At 33.2% G+C, this 17,650-nt stretch overlaps 2 protein-coding genes across 2 annotated transcripts; both read left to right on the top strand.

Moving 5' to 3' along the window:
* The first annotated feature begins 428 nt into the window (after positions 1–428).
* On the top strand, positions 429–4,369 carry LOC131047228 (F-box protein At4g35930). The gene is made up of 4 exons (XM_057981087.2): positions 429–1,188; positions 3,216–3,290; positions 3,395–3,507; positions 3,700–4,369. Exons 1-4 carry the CDS (start codon positions 868–870, stop codon positions 3,965–3,967), a joined length of 777 nt encoding a protein of 258 aa, XP_057837070.2. The 5' UTR covers positions 429–867; the 3' UTR covers positions 3,968–4,369.
* An 8,255-nt stretch (positions 4,370–12,624) lies between these two features.
* LOC131047323 (F-box protein At4g35930) lies at positions 12,625–15,214 on the top strand. The gene is made up of 4 exons (XM_057981195.2): positions 12,625–13,345; positions 14,286–14,360; positions 14,472–14,584; positions 14,716–15,214. Exons 1-4 carry the CDS (start codon positions 12,977–12,979, stop codon positions 14,987–14,989), a joined length of 831 nt encoding a protein of 276 aa, XP_057837178.2. The 5' UTR covers positions 12,625–12,976; the 3' UTR covers positions 14,990–15,214.
* The last annotated feature ends 2,436 nt before the right edge of the window (positions 15,215–17,650 follow it).

Raw genomic sequence — 17,650 nt, 5'->3', positions numbered from 1 at the left:
GCCATAGATTCTTTGCTTTAATAAATTAACTTAAATGAAAGTCATCCTGTCTGACAAAGGTCTATCCATCTATGTACTTTAGATTTCTCTAAAGTGGCTCAAATTTTCTAGCATGTAATTGTAATTTAAGACGGCAATTCAGCCGAGCAGAACCAAATGACTAGTCACCAATGGCGGCGCCACCACCTTAATGCATAGATTTTTTCTATTTTCCCATTTGCACGTATGGCTCTGAAATTATTCCCACTTGTCTGGAAAACAGTGTTACCGGCTGTACTTCCTTCATATTTACTGACACGTCATCTTAGGTAGTTAATCTTTATCCAGTTACCCAAGAATTACAACGAACCAAGCTCCCGGGCCCGCCGGTTTGTCTATATAACGGGCATGGCCTGAACATGGATGCGAATGGCACGTGCCACCAGCCTTCGATCGGTTGCACGTGCCAGGTTCGAAATGGGATCGTGTAACCGGCTACGGTGGTCGCGGTTACAGCGATACAAGAAGAGAAAATTCCACGGCACTACGTACATCCCGCGTATATTCTTTCTTTTCCCGCCTGTCAACATTTAAAAATCTTTTTAAGGGGCTGACGACAGATTGAGGGCTGCAATAGAAATTTTCCCGCCCGTTTCCGTTCGAAAATGTTTTGAAGGGGCTAACGACAGATTGAGGTCTGGAAGGGAAATTTTACACCGTGAAGTGTTCTACTCATAGATTGCAGAGAATTGGGTTTGCATAGGTTTGGCTCTGTCTGTGTATTTAAGGTCTTTGTTGTTCAGTAGCTGTAAACCCTAAATTCTGTTTGCAATTCTGTTTTCCTCCCTGTTGCTGTTGAAGAAGAATGTGTTATAAGGAGGAACACGAATGGTAAAATACAGGGAAGGTTTAAAAATGAAGTGCAACGGCAAGGCTTCTAAAGCCAAGGTGAGGAACTGTAGAAAAACATGTGGAAAAAGGGTTTCAAGAAATGCAAGGGCAATTAATGGTGCCCGCTTAATGGGAACGAAGCGAATCGCAGCGAGTTCTGATTGTCATGGAAATTCGTCTCAACCGGGCGCAACAGAAGAAAGGGCTTTATGTCCAAAGTATGCCATTAATCCGGTGCAAGATTGTTCGCCTGAATTTGAAAGCAAGGTGCATTTGGAGGGGGAGACGACTATCGAATCGCTGCCTCCGGATATCTTGGTAAGTTAATGCACTTTATAATTCTTTTTTCTTTTCCTTTAGCTGTTATCCCAGTACGATAAGTTTCTTTCTCTAGCAGGGAATGGCTAGTTTATCATAGAGGCTAGTTTATCATAGAACCCACTGTCCATTTAGAATTTTAATGGTGAATTAATATAGCAGAGGTTTTCTTTTAATTGGTAAATTTAAGGAAATAAAGTCCCTCCACCCCATTGGAGTACAATGGGGTTCTAATCTTTATGGAACTTTGGGCTTTAATCTGTGAGTGAAGCGGCCCAGCATGGGTAGAAAAACCTCCTCGAACCATTGGGGGTTTTGAACTCTGGTGGCCACTTCAGGGGTTTTGATTTCTGGTGGTCGCTAAAATAGCACCATCCCAATATCATTGCACTATGCCATTAACTGCGCAATGTAATCTTGCCTATCAATAATTTTGCCGTTATGTTTTAAACTTTTCTGATAAATATCAAACCCCAGAAGCCAAGACGTGTTTGCCCTTTTTGTCTCACTGGTGTGCTGTGCACTGGTAACTTCATAGGTTTGATTATATCTGGGTTTAATTAGTCTGGGAAGGCTAGATGCACAACCCTACTAATACACAAATTCATTCTCTAAATTCAAGGGAAAAACAAAGTTCTGCACAGAAATCTATTCATCAACCAAATAACCTATTCTCTGATCGTTCTAGAATATTTGAGAGGAAAAAAGAAAACAAAAGAAAAAAGAAACAGATGATAGTTAGTGTAGGCAAAGTGGCCGATATATTAAAGCGTGTTACACAGTGGCCGATACATTTTTTATTTATTATATCATATTTTCTTTATATTTAAAATTTCTGGACCAACTCTATTTTCGTTTTGAGTTGAGAAATCCTCCTTAATGACTTCAAGATTAATCTTCTAAATAATTTGAATACCTTCACTCAACCTATTCTTAAATATAATTTGAAGAGAACAAATGCAAATTATAATTTCACTCATTGTTTTCTTCATGCTACTAAAAATTGCTTGCTAGAAATGGTTCCAAGTGGATGTAGTGGACCTCCCAGTGCTCAACTATTGGCTTTCCTCTAGTTATTAGGGGAATAAAAATTCTGAGCAGTATTACAAGACAGAGAACTTCATTTGTAGTTCTGTCAATCTGCTTTACAGAATTTCTCTATTGCATAGAGTACTAATTTTTTTGGGAACATGCATAGAATACAAATTTTTATGGTAAGCTCTCGTGGTATTTTTCTCCTGTTTCGTTGGCACAGCAGAGTAGATTGCACCAAATCCCCGAAATTCAACATAGAGAAGCCGAGCTTTGAAAAAATTCAACATAGAGAAGCACATGCTTCAAATGCTTCGTTTCTTTCCTTTTTACACTGGCAGGATAAACAAGCACATGTGGGCTGGAAAGTAGTTTTAAAATTATAATTGTTTGTAACAATGGCTAGAATATAGAACGATTCACAGTTGCTTCTGCCAGAACTGCATCAAGGATTAAGTGTTTTCCCAATGTTCTAGATGAATCTGATTCTGATTGATTGGAGTTCTAATTTTGCTTTAGAATGGTAGAATCTTAGATTTCTGTTTATCCTTTTATGTCTTCTCACAATTCAGGGTTTTAGTGTCGAATTTCACAGTTTCCTCTGGTATTGCTTGGCATTTGATGCTGGGCGTCCATGGCGCTTTCTCTTTAATGCAAATATATGCCTAAATAGTCATGAGAAAAATCTTCCAGGAGGCAACAAGTGAGAAGAATGTTGAATTGAATTCAGCATCTTTGAACTTCTTGAATTACAATTTAGCATCTGTGAGAACAATTTGCCAGGGGAGACTAACTACATACGCCCAGTCAAGGAAGGGAGCTTCAAATTTATTATTACTAATGTTATTAGGTTACAAATATCAAAGCTGATAGTTACTTTTTCTAACATTTGGTTTGCAAGCATATTAACGATATTCTTGAATCTGGCTCTGAAAGATTTATATCGTATTTGTGTGTAGTTGGAAGTGACCTTTTGATTGTAATTTTGATAACAGGTTAAAATAATTTGCAATTTCCGTCATGATGAACTGAACCCTCTCTCCTGTGTATCAAGAAAATTCAGAGATGCGGTAGGTGTCTTCTTCCTCAATTTAAAATCTACATTGCTCTCATATTCAAATCATATATCAATTAATAAACATTGCAACTGATTGACTTTTGCATCTTCAAACAGGTGGTAACTGCTAGACAGATGCACTTTGATTTTTCTACACCTGTTCGTTTACGAGATCCTAAACGCAGAGCAAATTCGTTGATGCCGAATGCTACCTCAGAGAATTCTGCAAGGTTGGTATTTTTAAAGAGAAATCTTTCTGAGACTTCTATTGCTTGACTTAATTAGAGTTCTTTTTAAGGGTTAGAAATAATTGGTATAATTATGTGAGGTGTGTGCTTTCTGTCCATCTGCTATTTGCCTTTCAGAGGCTATCAGATTTTCAGGATATATTTTCTAAGACATTTTCTGTTTATTGATTACAGCACTGTTGAAGGGTTAAAATATTTATATACTTCAGCAAGAAGGCTTGCAACTCCTAATGCACCCAAGCAAGTAGGCAAATTTCAAAAGCCAGGATTATTTTCTGAAGACACAATAGAAATTCCCAAAGTTCTGTTCCTTTCAGGCAAGGATGACGATGCAATATATCCAAGCCAGAATTATTCCTTGAGATCAAGCTGTAGTATCACTGGCAGAGTCTTGTTTATTGAGGATGAGCTTTGTGAAGCCATATTCCGAAACAGGCTGTAATTTCCTTTTTCATGGGGTTTCACTTCCTTAGTGAATGAGAAAGGAATACCATATAGAGAAGTAGAGTGGCCTAAAAATTTTGTTTCAGTTTTATTCAGCATTTTCAAACAATTTTTACAATCTGTATCTCATATAGACGAATCTCACTACGTGTGAGCAATTCATTAATTCTTTTGTTCCTATATATAAAGGGGTATTGAGACTCTTCTTTTTGAACTCTCCAGATAACATTTTTGAGATTCTGTTCAACAGAATACGATTGAAAAGAACAGATGGTTGTAACATAACAATGCTAAATTCTTTGGCAGGCCTAGGGTTTGCTTGGTCAATAATCTCCGAGACAATTTCTCTTTGTACTCACGATAAAAGCTTTTTTCTTGTAAAAGGAGCTCTGTTTATGCCCTGTGGCTGTAATCTTTTTTAACAATCCCACTTTTAGGTATTTGCAAAATAGAGTGCTCGTTTAATGATACTGATATTACTTCTAAGAATAGATAGAGCAGATGTATGTTTAAGCATAGACCTGGATTAAATTACAAATAATGCAGTTTTGCTGAAAAGAATTGTGTATGTATGAATGAGCTTGGCTTTAAAGTACTCTAAAATGTAGAGTATGGCTTAATTTTGTTAAGATGTGCTAGTTTGCGAGTTTAAATTTGTTCATGAGGTACTTCACTCTTTAAAATGCATAGGAAAATGACACTTGAATGTTTTTAGGAACCTTTTTTTAAATGTTTTAATCTTTTTAATATTTGTAATATTCTTGTAGTTTTTAAAAAGGATTGTCATTTATTTTCTTTATAATATATTTTTTTTCAGTTTTGATCAATACAAAAAAAATGTTATTAATTTTTTTAAAGATTTTAATAATTCTTTTGTTTCTAATGTTATTAATCATTTTCAAGATTTCAATAATGCATGTAAATAGTTTGACAAACCTACCATAGACCCATTTTCCTTTCTCTTTTAAAGTTACATCATGCAAAACTTCATCCTACCAAGCTTGGATTCTTTCTTTGTTGTCTCATTGAAATTCAATTCTATTTCTTCAAAATGTGTTTCTTTTGAAGAAACAATATTGATTTACAAGATTGTAGCTTTAGTCTATTGCTTATTAGTTCTTGAACATTTTAAATTTCTTATCTTTTGAACATGTGAACTTCTCTAGGTTATGTTCTTCATGTTAAAAAAAGAAAATTATTTTGTCTTCTCCAAAAAAAAGAGGGGTTGTTTAGGTTGACTTGTTTAGGGATCTCAAATCTTTCATTGAAATTAGATGAAACACCAATATATCTCAACTTGCTAAATATGTGCCTACAAATGCAAATATCTTAACTATAAAATCAAGGATTGTCCTTTAGTTACCTAGCATCCCAAATATAATAATTATGATTACTTTTGATTTTAAAAAATAATAAAAATAATATATGCAACAAAACATTGTGAAACAAAATAGAAATGTTATATATTGGTGTTACAAATGTATATTAAAAACTTTATAATTTTATTCTTTGTATAAAAAAGTTATGCATTATACAAAGAATATTTAGAATCTCAATCTATTTTTAAATTAAAAATGTCACTAGTTCGCATCATACAAAGAATATTTAATTTAAAGATGTCACTAGTTCGCATCATAATTTTTAATGGTTTAGCTGAAAGTGAAAATTTAGTTGAAAATGTTGATGTACATTAGGCATAATGGTTTTCAGGTTGGGATGTTTTAGATTCACGTGTTATATAATCTTGCTATTTTTAGATCTATCACTTGTAGCATTTGTTTTTCATGTGTTGCATATGTCAAATACTTATTTCTTTTGTATGTATGGTGATCATAATAGATTTGAATTATTGTATGACATTGTAGATTTTGAGTTTCAATTTTAGAGGATTTAATTTGAGAACTTTTCGGGTGGATCTCTTCCCTTGTCATGTTCTTGCTTTGTGTTAAGCATCATGTCTTGCTTATGCACTATAATTATGTCATGTTGAATTTTCCTATATTTGGTCCAAGCTTCACTATTTGAGGTCAGATATAAGCTTTCACAATGTTCCTACTATCTTTTGATCCAATTTTATCCCTCATGTTTGTGCTTCGTTTCAAGTTGGTCTACCTTATTGATCCAATCAACCAAAGCGTCTATGCCCACTACTAGTATTACCTTATGCCCACAAAACCATAAAATATTACATTTTTTTAAATGGCATTCTTAATATTGCAACTTAATTGGTCACTTACATCCCAACATCCAAATATTTTACATGTGCATGACAAGTATCATCAAATGAAACTGTGGAGGAAGAAAGTGTTTAATAGTATAGAACAAGGCTAGCAAGGGAAAGCAACTTAAGTGCATAGACATTAAACACCCTCTAAAAAGGTTGGAGAGGCATAAAGAAACTTCATGTGCTTCTATACATGTTTGCATGACAACAAATTGAATTTAACTCCTATAAATAGTTATAATGCAATAAAATATGGCATGGGTGTTTGTGTTTATGGTATACAACACAATGGTTAGTTATGCACACTAAAATGATAATAAGGTCAAGGGTGTGGACAATCAATTACACTTGAAGAGAAACATCTCAATCCTCATCCTAGAAACACTAGCCAACCTACCAAATGGAAATGAATGTTATAGAAATAAATTGCATGTCATTTTGGGGTAACATATAGACTTCTATGTAGTCTCTACAAGCTTAGCGACTTTTTTAAAGTTAAAATCCTTAAATAGTGTATGGTGTGGCTATGAGGAATGCAAACTAGTATGTGTTCGACAAATATAATTGTGTACCTTTGTGAAACATTCATATGATGCTATGCTTGGAAACATTAGCAAGGGTAGTTGCTATAATATAAGCCATGCATATAATTGCTACATAGGAATAAAGGCACCTAAGTAACATTTCAAAGAGAGCGATAGGCATGTCTTCATGATGATGCTCTTTAAAACAAATTGATTGATGATGCAAGTTTGTAGGAGCCTTGAATCTCCTTAATGTTGCTTGTGCATAGACAAACATGATGATATGTGAGGGGAAAGAGTTGTAGTCTTGCCTTAAGAAGCTCGATGTTACTATATCCTGCATAGTATTTTACAAATCAAGTCATAATTAGTGACCTCAAGAAAGAAATTTTAGTGACCTCAAGAAAGAAATTTTAAACTTGTGGCATGTGCTTTGCTTGTCAATAACTAGTATGTAGGCCAATTTGGATTTGTGAAGACCATTAAAAAATGGAGGAAACCTCACCAATGACTCATTGTACATGGTCCAACTCAACAATCTTATCAACCATCTTTGCATGTTTGAGGAGGTATCCCTTTTAAGGTTAGACAAAAGTTGAGTGATTGGCTAGAAAGTGTGACTAGGCATGACGGACCCTTTGGCCACATGACAACTTCAAAACATTTTTTTTTTTAACTCATTAAGCTAAAAAATCTACAAGATAAAGGTAACATCATATGCTTTTAAATAAAAATATTTTTTGAATGTAGCCCACATGATAATTATTTAGAAACATCATGATAATTAATTTATTTTAAACATCAGCATATTTTCAACATAAGCCCTACACATCATATTACCTCTCTCTCCATATTATTTTATTGTAGTTGAAGTCATGCAAATTTATTTTAAATTAATAAGTCAAATAGAAGTTTGGTGGTCAAATTATCTTACCGTAGTTGATGTCACACGAGCTATTTTAAATTTATAAGTCAAAGTCAAATGGCGAATTATTTCCACATAATTGCTTAAATGGCACGCAAAAAGATATTATTGGTCCATGGCAACTATCCGGTCAATGATATGGTAAAATTAACTCCCTTTGATTATTCTTTGCTTTCCTAGTCTACATATCATATGGAATATGAGGTAACACTAAATAATTTTCTTAATGAACTTATTATTTACAATTATCAAAAAGTTTATTTGATTTATAGAATTGGTTAAATAATTTTTTTTTCTTTTATCTATAATGGTTATTATTGCTATTTTCCATATCTTTTATAATCGTCAATTCTTTAGATTAATGATTTTTCTTATATCTATTGTTTAATAATTCTCATTGTTTTGTTTTAGTTTTTAATAATTTATTACAATAATGGGAGAATGGATTTAGTTCACCATGTTTCAATTTTTTATAGAATTTTTTGATTTAATGTCTAAAGTTTTCAATGATATTGCATCAATAATCATGATTTTCAAGTTAATAGTGTTGGTGATGAGTACCCATAATTGAATGAAATGTATTCCTTAGATCTAAAAGCAACAAACCATGTGATGTCACATCAACATACCAATAAAACATGACTTAGTGCAAAATTATCAACCTAACATTTCTTTGAGCTTTTTGGACACTTCAACAAAAACATGTTGATGTGGCATCACATTTGATCATGTAGTCTTGTAACCTTAGTCATTGGGGGACTTGCCAAATAAGTTGCCGTAAAAAAGTTGGAGTGATTTGGAATTTCCATGTAAGATTTTGAAAAGAGCAAAGTTAGGGTGTTCAACCATGGAAATGGCTATCCTACCCTTAGAATGCACGAAGACATCATTATCCTTTATACAATATAATAGATGTTTGGTACATTCTAGGAGTTGGATAGCCATTCCCCTCAACTATTGGCTCCTCTCCCTATTAAATTTTAATTTAATTTATAAATATAGTGATGAAATCATATGCTGAGGGTTTTCCTTTATATTTTGGGCCTATTTTGATTTTAGTGGTTTTAATTTATAATTAATATATTTTTCTATTAATTTGACATATTGCATCATCTTGTTTTGATTTTACTATCACCCATCTTTGAGAATATTGATCATAATCCTTAGAATCCAATACTCATTATTTTGAATAAAATTTGTAGTTATATATTTTAGTTGTTTAGATTTGTGCTTATTAAATTGATCTAAAATATTCACTTAATCACTTTTGACATTTTTTATTGGGATTTCTAAAATATTTGGAGATTGATGGTATTTAAATATATACCTTAAAGGAGTCTCATTGCATCACAAGGAGTGTTTTCCAAGATCAATCCCTATAAACTAAACAATATTGAAAATAATAATCTTTGAACAATCCTACAAATAAGTTCTCTACAAAGCATTAAATAAAACATGTATATGTGAATGATATTCAAATTATTTTCTTGATTCCTATTTTTCTTGATGACTAGAATGAATACATTGATTGCCTTTAAATACAAAATTGCAACATATTGTACAAAATTATGTTTAGTAGAGCCTTGGTGGGAAGTCGTTCAAATTTGGGTAGGATGAGTTTGTGACCATGAGGATAGCCTCTTGACTATGAACTAGTCGCAAGATAGAATTTGGGGCTAGATCTTAATGAATGACATAAGAATGAAAATAAATGTAAACATATATGTGATAATGAAGTGCATAGGGTGAATGTATAAGGGTGTGTAAACATGGGAAAGGGGACAAGGGTCAATACTCATGAAGGTGTGTAATCAAGTAGGTAGATGACATAAGGTAGGGGCCTTGAGTCTTGAGTCTCCATTAAGATCGTACCTTTTTTTAATATGTCTATGTATCAAAACACTTCTCTTAAAATAAGAAAATTGAAAATAAATGGGAAATGGCATGGTTATGCAAATTTCATAATTACAATTTATCACAACTTACATAATTGACTAAGTTAAGTAAATAATCAACATAATTAACTTATATAAAGAGATAAGGCTAAAAATAATAAATAAATGCTTTTTATAAATTAAATAAATTTGAATGTGATACTTTTGTTGGATTATAGAGATTAAAATGAATATTGAAGATGGTAGACATTAATCCAACACAATGTTGAATTGTTGGGGCTTGTTTAGATAAATGTTTAGAATCTAGAAATTGGTTGTGTTTCACAATGGTTTAGATCCAGATCCATAAAATTGACCTCTGCACATGTAGAACTCAATTGGTGTACTGACTTGGACCTATCCTAGTGGGAATGAACTAGCAAAAATTTAATTGCTAGAATTTGCTCGCCTCAATTTTTTGATGTGTAAATCTTCGTAAGGACTAATTGTGTTTATAAACACCTTTGGTGAATCTACTAGATTGTTCTAGTCATGTTCTCCTTAGTTAGGTCCCTAGGATGACCTATTAAATGACTATGAAATAATGATTAAGGATGACAATAAAGTGTGCAATAGGCCTAGAATAATGTCACAAGCAAACAATACACAATTGATTCATCTTTCTATATATATATTTTACATTCTAACATGATTTGAAATGAAAGAATTCATTTCTTGAAATATAATGACATAACACATAAATAAAAATCTTTCATTTCTTGAAATATAATGACATAACACATAAATCAACACAAACATGCACTACATCATGTCAAACAACTAGTAGAAGGGAGTTAGCCATAATAATTGAAATTTATATTTCAAAAGTTCAAGATTTAGAATTGCAATTATGGAGATCCATAGATCAAGTTGATACTTGCATATATTTGATCCAAGGTGGTAAATGGGTGATCTTAGGATCAAGACCAATATTTAGGGATGTGTGATGATGAAACTTGGATAGGGTGTTGCCACGAGCCAAATTAATTCAAGAATATGGAACTTTATAGGCTTGCTATTGCATTAATGACATCGGTCATAACATGCCCAAAACTAAAGGAAACGAGCATAGGTATGTAATTTTGAAGTATGCATGAGAGTCAATTTTTACTACAAGCTTATCAATTTTATGTTTAGGGTGATTTATAATTTATTGTTGAAGCCTTTGTAATTTTCAATGCTAGTAGATTGCCACAATCCATGAGATTGATATGCATTGCTTCTAGATTTGATTGTGTGAGTGTTTTTTCATCAATGTTTCGGATCACACTCCATGATCCATCATCCTGATGATGGTTCATGATCCATCATCCTGATGATGGTTCATGGAGTGTGATCCGAAATGTTGATGAACAAAACATTCACACAATCGAATCTAGAAGCTTTGTAATTTTGTTAGAGATGGAGCCTAATTTCCAACAAAAACTAAATCAATAATCTAATCTTAGAAGAAGTTACAAACACCAACGTTTCTTTTTTAATGCTAAAATCACCATTTATATTAAAGTTGATATTGATTAATAAAATGTCTTTCAACAAAAAGATTAGTGAAATCCTATTTTCAAAATTAAGAAAATAAACATTAAAATTTCTTTTTATGAAAACACAAAAATCATAAGTAATTTTATTATCATTTACAACTAAGAACCTCATTCCCATCCTAGAACAACAAAACATAAATGAAAAAAACAAAAAAAACTTGTAAAAACTTGGATATACTTGACTCTTCATAATAAGAAAGAAAAAGTAAGACCGTGGTTGAGTTGCTTGTATGTGCTTTTGGATTTGATTGCATGAGTGTTTTTTGCATCGCTTGAACATGTGCCCCACGAATAGCAAGGAGATAAAGGTGTATGCTATAGATAAGTTCCACAAGTGCACTTGGTGTTAGGAGCTAGGGAGAAAGAAAAAGTATTATATTGAAGAGTTTAACCCCTCGTGTAACCATCAACAAAAAGTGTACATAGGAGCCAATTTATCGTGGAAAGCTAAAATCCTCATTGCTCAATTAAGAACTAACTCCCATTAGCTGCAATGCAAAATTGGGCATTGGAAAAGACCAAAAGAAAATTGGGAGGAAAGAGTGTGCATTTTCTGCACTTGGGACACTTCATTCTAGAATGTGACGCTTATGAAACCACTCTTGCAGACTGCTCTTGGGATAATTTATTCAATGAGGGGTGTGTGGAGAGGCTACGAGCTCTCATCATCAGGCTGCACAAAAAATGAGGTAGAAGTTGATTTTTGAAGGGGTTTGTCCCATAGGCTATATTTAGCCTTATAGACGTTAAAATAATTTCTTTCATTATTTCTTCTTCTTTCACTATATTAGATCACACTACCTGATCTATTAAAAAAAAAATGACCATGGTTGAGTTGGTGAATGTGGTCTATGAGTAGGAATTTATGGTGCAACTAACAAAACACAATAAAGCAATACGTAAAGAGTAGGAATTTATGATGAAAGTAACATAAATAAAGACAAGTATTACTTAAAAGACAGTAAACTAATCACCCAGCTTTCAACTTCCACTTCCCTCCCTATGCCATAAAATATTAATTTCCTCTTTAGCCACTGCGTATTACACACGTGTGACCGACCTTTCTTCTCGCTTCCCTAACAAGCTTCGGATCTGGAATAATTTGCTCATTTTTTATTACCGCCAAGTAACCTGCAACACACGCCAAACTCACACGTATCTGGTGCAGAATTTTCTTGAATTTCGCAGCCACCCCACAACTTCCTCTTTCTTAACACCAATTTGACACGTCATCTGAGCTGTCTAACGACCAAATCCACGGCGCGCAAATGGAGGGTAGTTTGAGAACCGTCTAAGAAACTCCGTCAACCTGTCATGTCGCGCCACGTGCAAAAAGATCTAATTTTGCCAGGTCAGCGGAGATTTGATCTTCGATACGCGGTGGTGAGTGAGTGGGGCCCACGTTGAAACCGTGGCGGCGACTGCCTTCCGGCCCGTTTGCGGTTACGGTAAAAGAAAAAGAAAAAAAGGTGCGGAGAGATGAGTATTTCTTTCTTTCTTTGCGCCGCCCAGGAGGGAAAACTGCTTCCGTTTCTTTTTAGTTTCTTTACGAGACTCGTCCGTCTTTCCCGCCTGAAGTGATTCAAATGTGTATTAAAGGGCCACAGTATGTTCTAACTAAAGGAGATCATATTTTCTCTTACTTTTCTTTCAGTTTCTGTTCATTTGACAGTTGTACTGTGGAGTTCTCCAGAGATTTCGTGGAACTGGGTGTCTCGAGTTTTCTATAAACATCTCCATTTGTAGGCCTGTACAAATTGCCTGAACTGCACATTTTCCGAACATAAACTTAGTGTTTCTTTTTTCTTGTTTGTTGAACCCAATTGGGTTTTGTGTCTTGTTGCTGTAGCGTAAAAACAATGTGTTGTAAGGGGGAAGGACATAGGACTTTGAGGCACAGGGAAGATTTGAGGGTGAAGGCCTACTGGAAGGCCCCGAAGAGGTTGTCTTTACCGCAGGGGAAGAAAATGGGGAAGAGGGTTTTGAGAAATGCAGGGGTTAAAACTGGAGTTAATGGTTTTTTAATGAATGGGAAGAAAGAAATTGCGACTTTTCTGGAAAGTCGTGAAAATTCATCGCAGTGTTGCTCGCCCAGTCATTCAGAAACAGGGCGAATGGATGCGAATTTTTGTGTTACCACTCCTGTGAAAAATTGCTCCACTGTTTTTGTAAAAGAGGAAAATTTGGCTGTGGAGTCGCGTATGGAGTCGCTTCCCTTGAATATTTTGGTATGTTTTCAAGTATCTGATGTATCTTTATTTGTTTTGGTTATTTTAGGGTGAAACTTTTTCTTTGCTTTTCAGGCCATGACAGCCATGGCGAATTCCCTAAGATTTATTGCTTTCAATTGGTTCTTTTTTGTGTAATTAATTCTCGTAATTGTTTCTGATTACGATTATGACAACTTTAAGGACTTTTACATGAAATTAGCCTGTGGAATTTTTCTCTGAGTCATTCGAATATTGACTAATGTTTTGGCTTTAATTTCAGTATGCCACACAAAATTTGTTATTATCAACATTCATGCCTTAGTTTATCAAGAATGTACATTAATGAAACGTCATCTTCAAAATTGTTATAGATAGAATAGTTTCTGGTTTTCCTCTAGTAATCATCTGACCTTTTTGTTGTTAAATGTCTTCTTGTGTGGCATAACAGATAATTGTCATAAGTCTGTATCATAACAGAGCATACCTATTTTCCAATGTTTTGAGGAGTTTAAATTGAAGAGTTTTAGTGTTGTAGAGGAAATATTGTAGAGACTTTTCTTTCTTAATTAGATACAGGAGGAGGTTATTGATTCAATAAATTTTTTCTTTTACCCTGTTTCCAAATGTAATTTAATAGATGATAGATATTTGTAGCCCCCTTTTGTATATCTAGGTTATTCTTTGTTCAGAGCAATATCTGCATCTCTGTTGTCTAGTATAGTGTTTCCTGATCTTTCTACAAATGTGGTTCGAACTTACACTGGTATATGTTTAATTCTCTTCTGTTTAACTGGAAGCCTATGGTTATTCGTCTTTAACGTTTAACGTGTTGTGCTGTTAAACGAATTCTGTGTGTAGGAGAGTCTATATTGCAGAGATTTATATTTGTACAGTCACTGAAAGAGATTCTGGATAATAGTTGTCATATTTAATTAGACCTGCCCTCAATGTTGTACAGGTTCAGATAGTCTGTAATGTTCATCACGATGAACTTGAGCCACTCTTTTATGTTTCAAGCAAATTCAGAGAAGCGGTAAAGATTTGTCTCAGTACTTGAATTTAAATTTTTAGCGCTTTCATATGTCACCGATGAATCTTTGCTCTTCCGGAAGTTTAATCGCCTTTCTTTTTCTCAAACAAGCAGGCTTCAATTGCTAGAGAAATGCATTTTGATTACACAACACCAGTTCGTGTGCGAGCTTCTAGAAAAAGAGCAATTTCTCTGATACCAGACGAGATCTCTCAAAACTATCCAAGGTTGGTGGGTTTTTGTTTTCCTCTACCTTTTCAAAGAGTATTGGTTTTTATGTTTGTTCTAAATTGTGTATTGTCTACATTGGGTTTTCTATTTGTTCTAAAATGTGTATTGTCTGCATTGGTTGCTTCAGCTTTGAAGGTTCGGACTGTTTCTTTAGTTCATCAAGAATGCCTGTAACGCCCAATGCACCAAAACAAGTGGGTAAATTTCTGAAGCCAAGAATGTCATATGATGACCTGAAAGATATTACTACTTTGTTGTTCCCTCCAGGCACACCTGGCAAGGAAAGTGAAAAAGAATTTGTAAACAAGAATCGTTTCTTAAGATCAGGCGCTGCTCCTAACAGAGTCTTGTTTGTTGAGGATGATCTCTGTGAGGCGGTTGAGGATGAACTTTGTTTATAGGGTTACTTCCTCGTTTTTTTCCTTGGGAACCATGCTGAGACCCACTGGAGTTGCCCTCTAAATTTTGTTTCAGTTGTATTTAGCATTATTTGCCAATTTATCTGTATTTTGTAGGGACGAATCTCACTTCTTGTGAGCAGTTCATAAATTCATTTGTCCTGTACATAACATTTATTGAGTCTTCTTACCCTTGAGGCTTTCTTAAGAATTATTATATTCTGTTCATTTGGGAATTGAAAGGAATGAATAGCAATTGTTTAACCATGGTAAATTTTTTTTCCAGTAGCAGGTTAAAATTGATCCATAATATCAAAATAACATTTTTGTAAATGAAATTTATACATTGGGTCTCTCTGCCCTTTAAGCTCTGTAATGGTTATCTTCTGGTTTTCAGATATGAGTATTTGTGCCATTCCGTTTTTGAAATGTCTGTTTTTTCTTGCTCAACGAAAATGGAAATTGCTAATGCCAATAAGGGTACTGTTCTGGAAAATATGCCATGCTAAAGGCACAGAATCAAACTGAGGAAAAGGCTAATAAATGACTATATGCCATGCTAAAGGCACAGAATCAAACTGAGGAAAAGGCTAATAAATGACTAATCTCTGGGCAAATTGGGCAAATAATTTATTGCTGCAGCAGGGTGTGTATCAGGGGTTAGCTGTCTGGTCTTTACAAGACCAAAAAATCCTGATGAATGTTAATATTTGTGTCACATCACTGGCTTGGATATCAATTAATGCACTTCAACAGAATGTAACATTGTAATAGAAGATTGACATTAGAAAAAGGGCACTGCTCTCTGCTTAGAATTGTTAAGTAATGAATCTCTCACATAAGTCTAGGTTAATTTGTAGAGAAAAAGAAGTACGATAATTTTGTACAAGAACATGCAGTATAATTTGTGCTGTTAGAAGCACATGTAAAAATTAATAGAAAGATGATCCCAAAGGCCAAATGAACTATAATTGAAAGTCACATCTAATTGAGTCAATAGATAAGTATGAAAGCATAAATAAGTAAGTTGTGATTGTGAAAGCACAAGAAAAGATGTTATAATTAAAAAGGTTGAATTTAGGTTTATAATAAATGTTATGGATATTAATGATAAATAATATGAAAATCTATATGGATATGGTGATCATGTATGGCAAAGTCGAAGTTGTGAAGGCTATTGGTGTAAGATAGGTGGAAAAATAAATGCATGATAGTGAAGAATAGTTTGAAATTTTTGGTAGGGTCTGCTATCATATCTTAAAATAGGTGTCATCATCAAAAGGATCACTAGATAAGTGATTTGTAAGTGGTACAATGTTGCTTGGTTGTATATAAGGAGGTAGTAAAAAGCCACTCCAAATTTTTCACGACATCCTTGCAAACTTAACCTTCTCAAGCTTAGAAGACATGATATTAAAGGGATATAGATAATGTGGTAATGTTAGAATGAGTACTCAAAGGTGGTATCAGTTTTATTTATAATTTTACCTCTAGTTAATTTAAAGTGATTTTACCAATTGATTATGGATTAATATTATCTCTTTATCATGTTTTGTGGTTACAAATTAAAATAGAGATATGCAAATATTCATAGAATTTTTTATTGGGAAATATGAGATCACTTGCCCCATAGATGTATGTTGGCCACTTCATCATCATGCACCAACACTTCTAATTCTCATTTCATTATGACATCTTTGTACTCAAATAGAGACTCTTGGTCACACAATAATTTTACATGATTTTTGTTTTGCTCTTACCCATTTTTCTTTCTAAACTAGGGTTTAAGTTTTCAACAAGTGTTACAGAAGAAAGTAATTGGATAATTCTGAGAAACTCAAATTACTATATGGATATACATATATGTATATATATATACATATATATACATATGTATATATATATACATATGTATGTATACATATGTATATATGTATACATATGTATATACATATATATACATATGTATATACATATGTATGTATATACATATATACATATATATATATATATATGTATGTATATATATATATGTATATACATATATATATGTATACATACATATGTATATATATATATACATACATATATATATATATATATATGTATACATACATACATACATACATACATACATACATACATACATACATACATATATATATATATATATATATATATATATATATATATATATATATATATATATATATATATATTTGTGTTTGTCAAGCATGAACAAATGCAATTTTTCATTTAATTATTACAAGTAATAATAATAGATAAGTTAATAATAATATCTAACTCACTTGAAGCACCCATTTATGCCAATTCAACACATTTCAAAATATCATTAACAAAAGTAAAACATCTTAATGTCATAATGTTAACTATCAAAACATAACTATCAAAACATCAATCTAACAATTATGAGTCATCAATTCACCGTTCTAAGCACAATTAACATCATTCAATTATGTATAAACATCTAGGGCATGTTCATCAATTTATAACATGAAACGTCTAGGGCACGATTAAACATCTCACAAATATAACATAGAACAACTAGGGCACACATATAACTTGGTGTGATTATAACATATAAACAACTAGGGCACAAGTGGGATGTAACATATCCTTCCCCTTGTGAATCATCGTCCTCGA

The sequence above is a fragment of the Cryptomeria japonica genome, chromosome 7 (assembly GCF_030272615.1).
Source record: "Cryptomeria japonica chromosome 7, Sugi_1.0, whole genome shotgun sequence".
Lineage (NCBI taxonomy): Eukaryota > Viridiplantae > Streptophyta > Pinopsida > Cupressales > Cupressaceae > Cryptomeria > Cryptomeria japonica.
The sequence above is the reverse complement of the archived record's forward strand: the minus strand, read 5'-3'. Positions and strand labels throughout refer to the sequence as shown.

Excerpts from the sequence above, each read along its gene's own strand:
- LOC131047323 (XM_057981195.2), top strand. The coding sequence starts at position 12,977 with ATGTGTTGTAAGGGGGAAGGACATAGGACTTTGAGGCACAGGGAAGAT. Across the intron at positions 14,361-14,471 it reads CAAGCAAATTCAGAGAAGCG|GCTTCAATTGCTAGAGAAAT; the intron begins GTAAAGATTTGT and ends TCAAACAAGCAG. Across the intron at positions 14,585-14,715 it reads ATCTCTCAAAACTATCCAAG|CTTTGAAGGTTCGGACTGTT; the intron begins GTTGGTGGGTTT and ends TGGTTGCTTCAG.
- LOC131047228 (XM_057981087.2), top strand. The coding sequence starts at position 868 with ATGGTAAAATACAGGGAAGGTTTAAAAATGAAGTGCAACGGCAAGGCT. Across the intron at positions 3,291-3,394 it reads CAAGAAAATTCAGAGATGCG|GTGGTAACTGCTAGACAGAT; the intron begins GTAGGTGTCTTC and ends ATCTTCAAACAG. Across the intron at positions 3,508-3,699 it reads ACCTCAGAGAATTCTGCAAG|CACTGTTGAAGGGTTAAAAT; the intron begins GTTGGTATTTTT and ends TATTGATTACAG.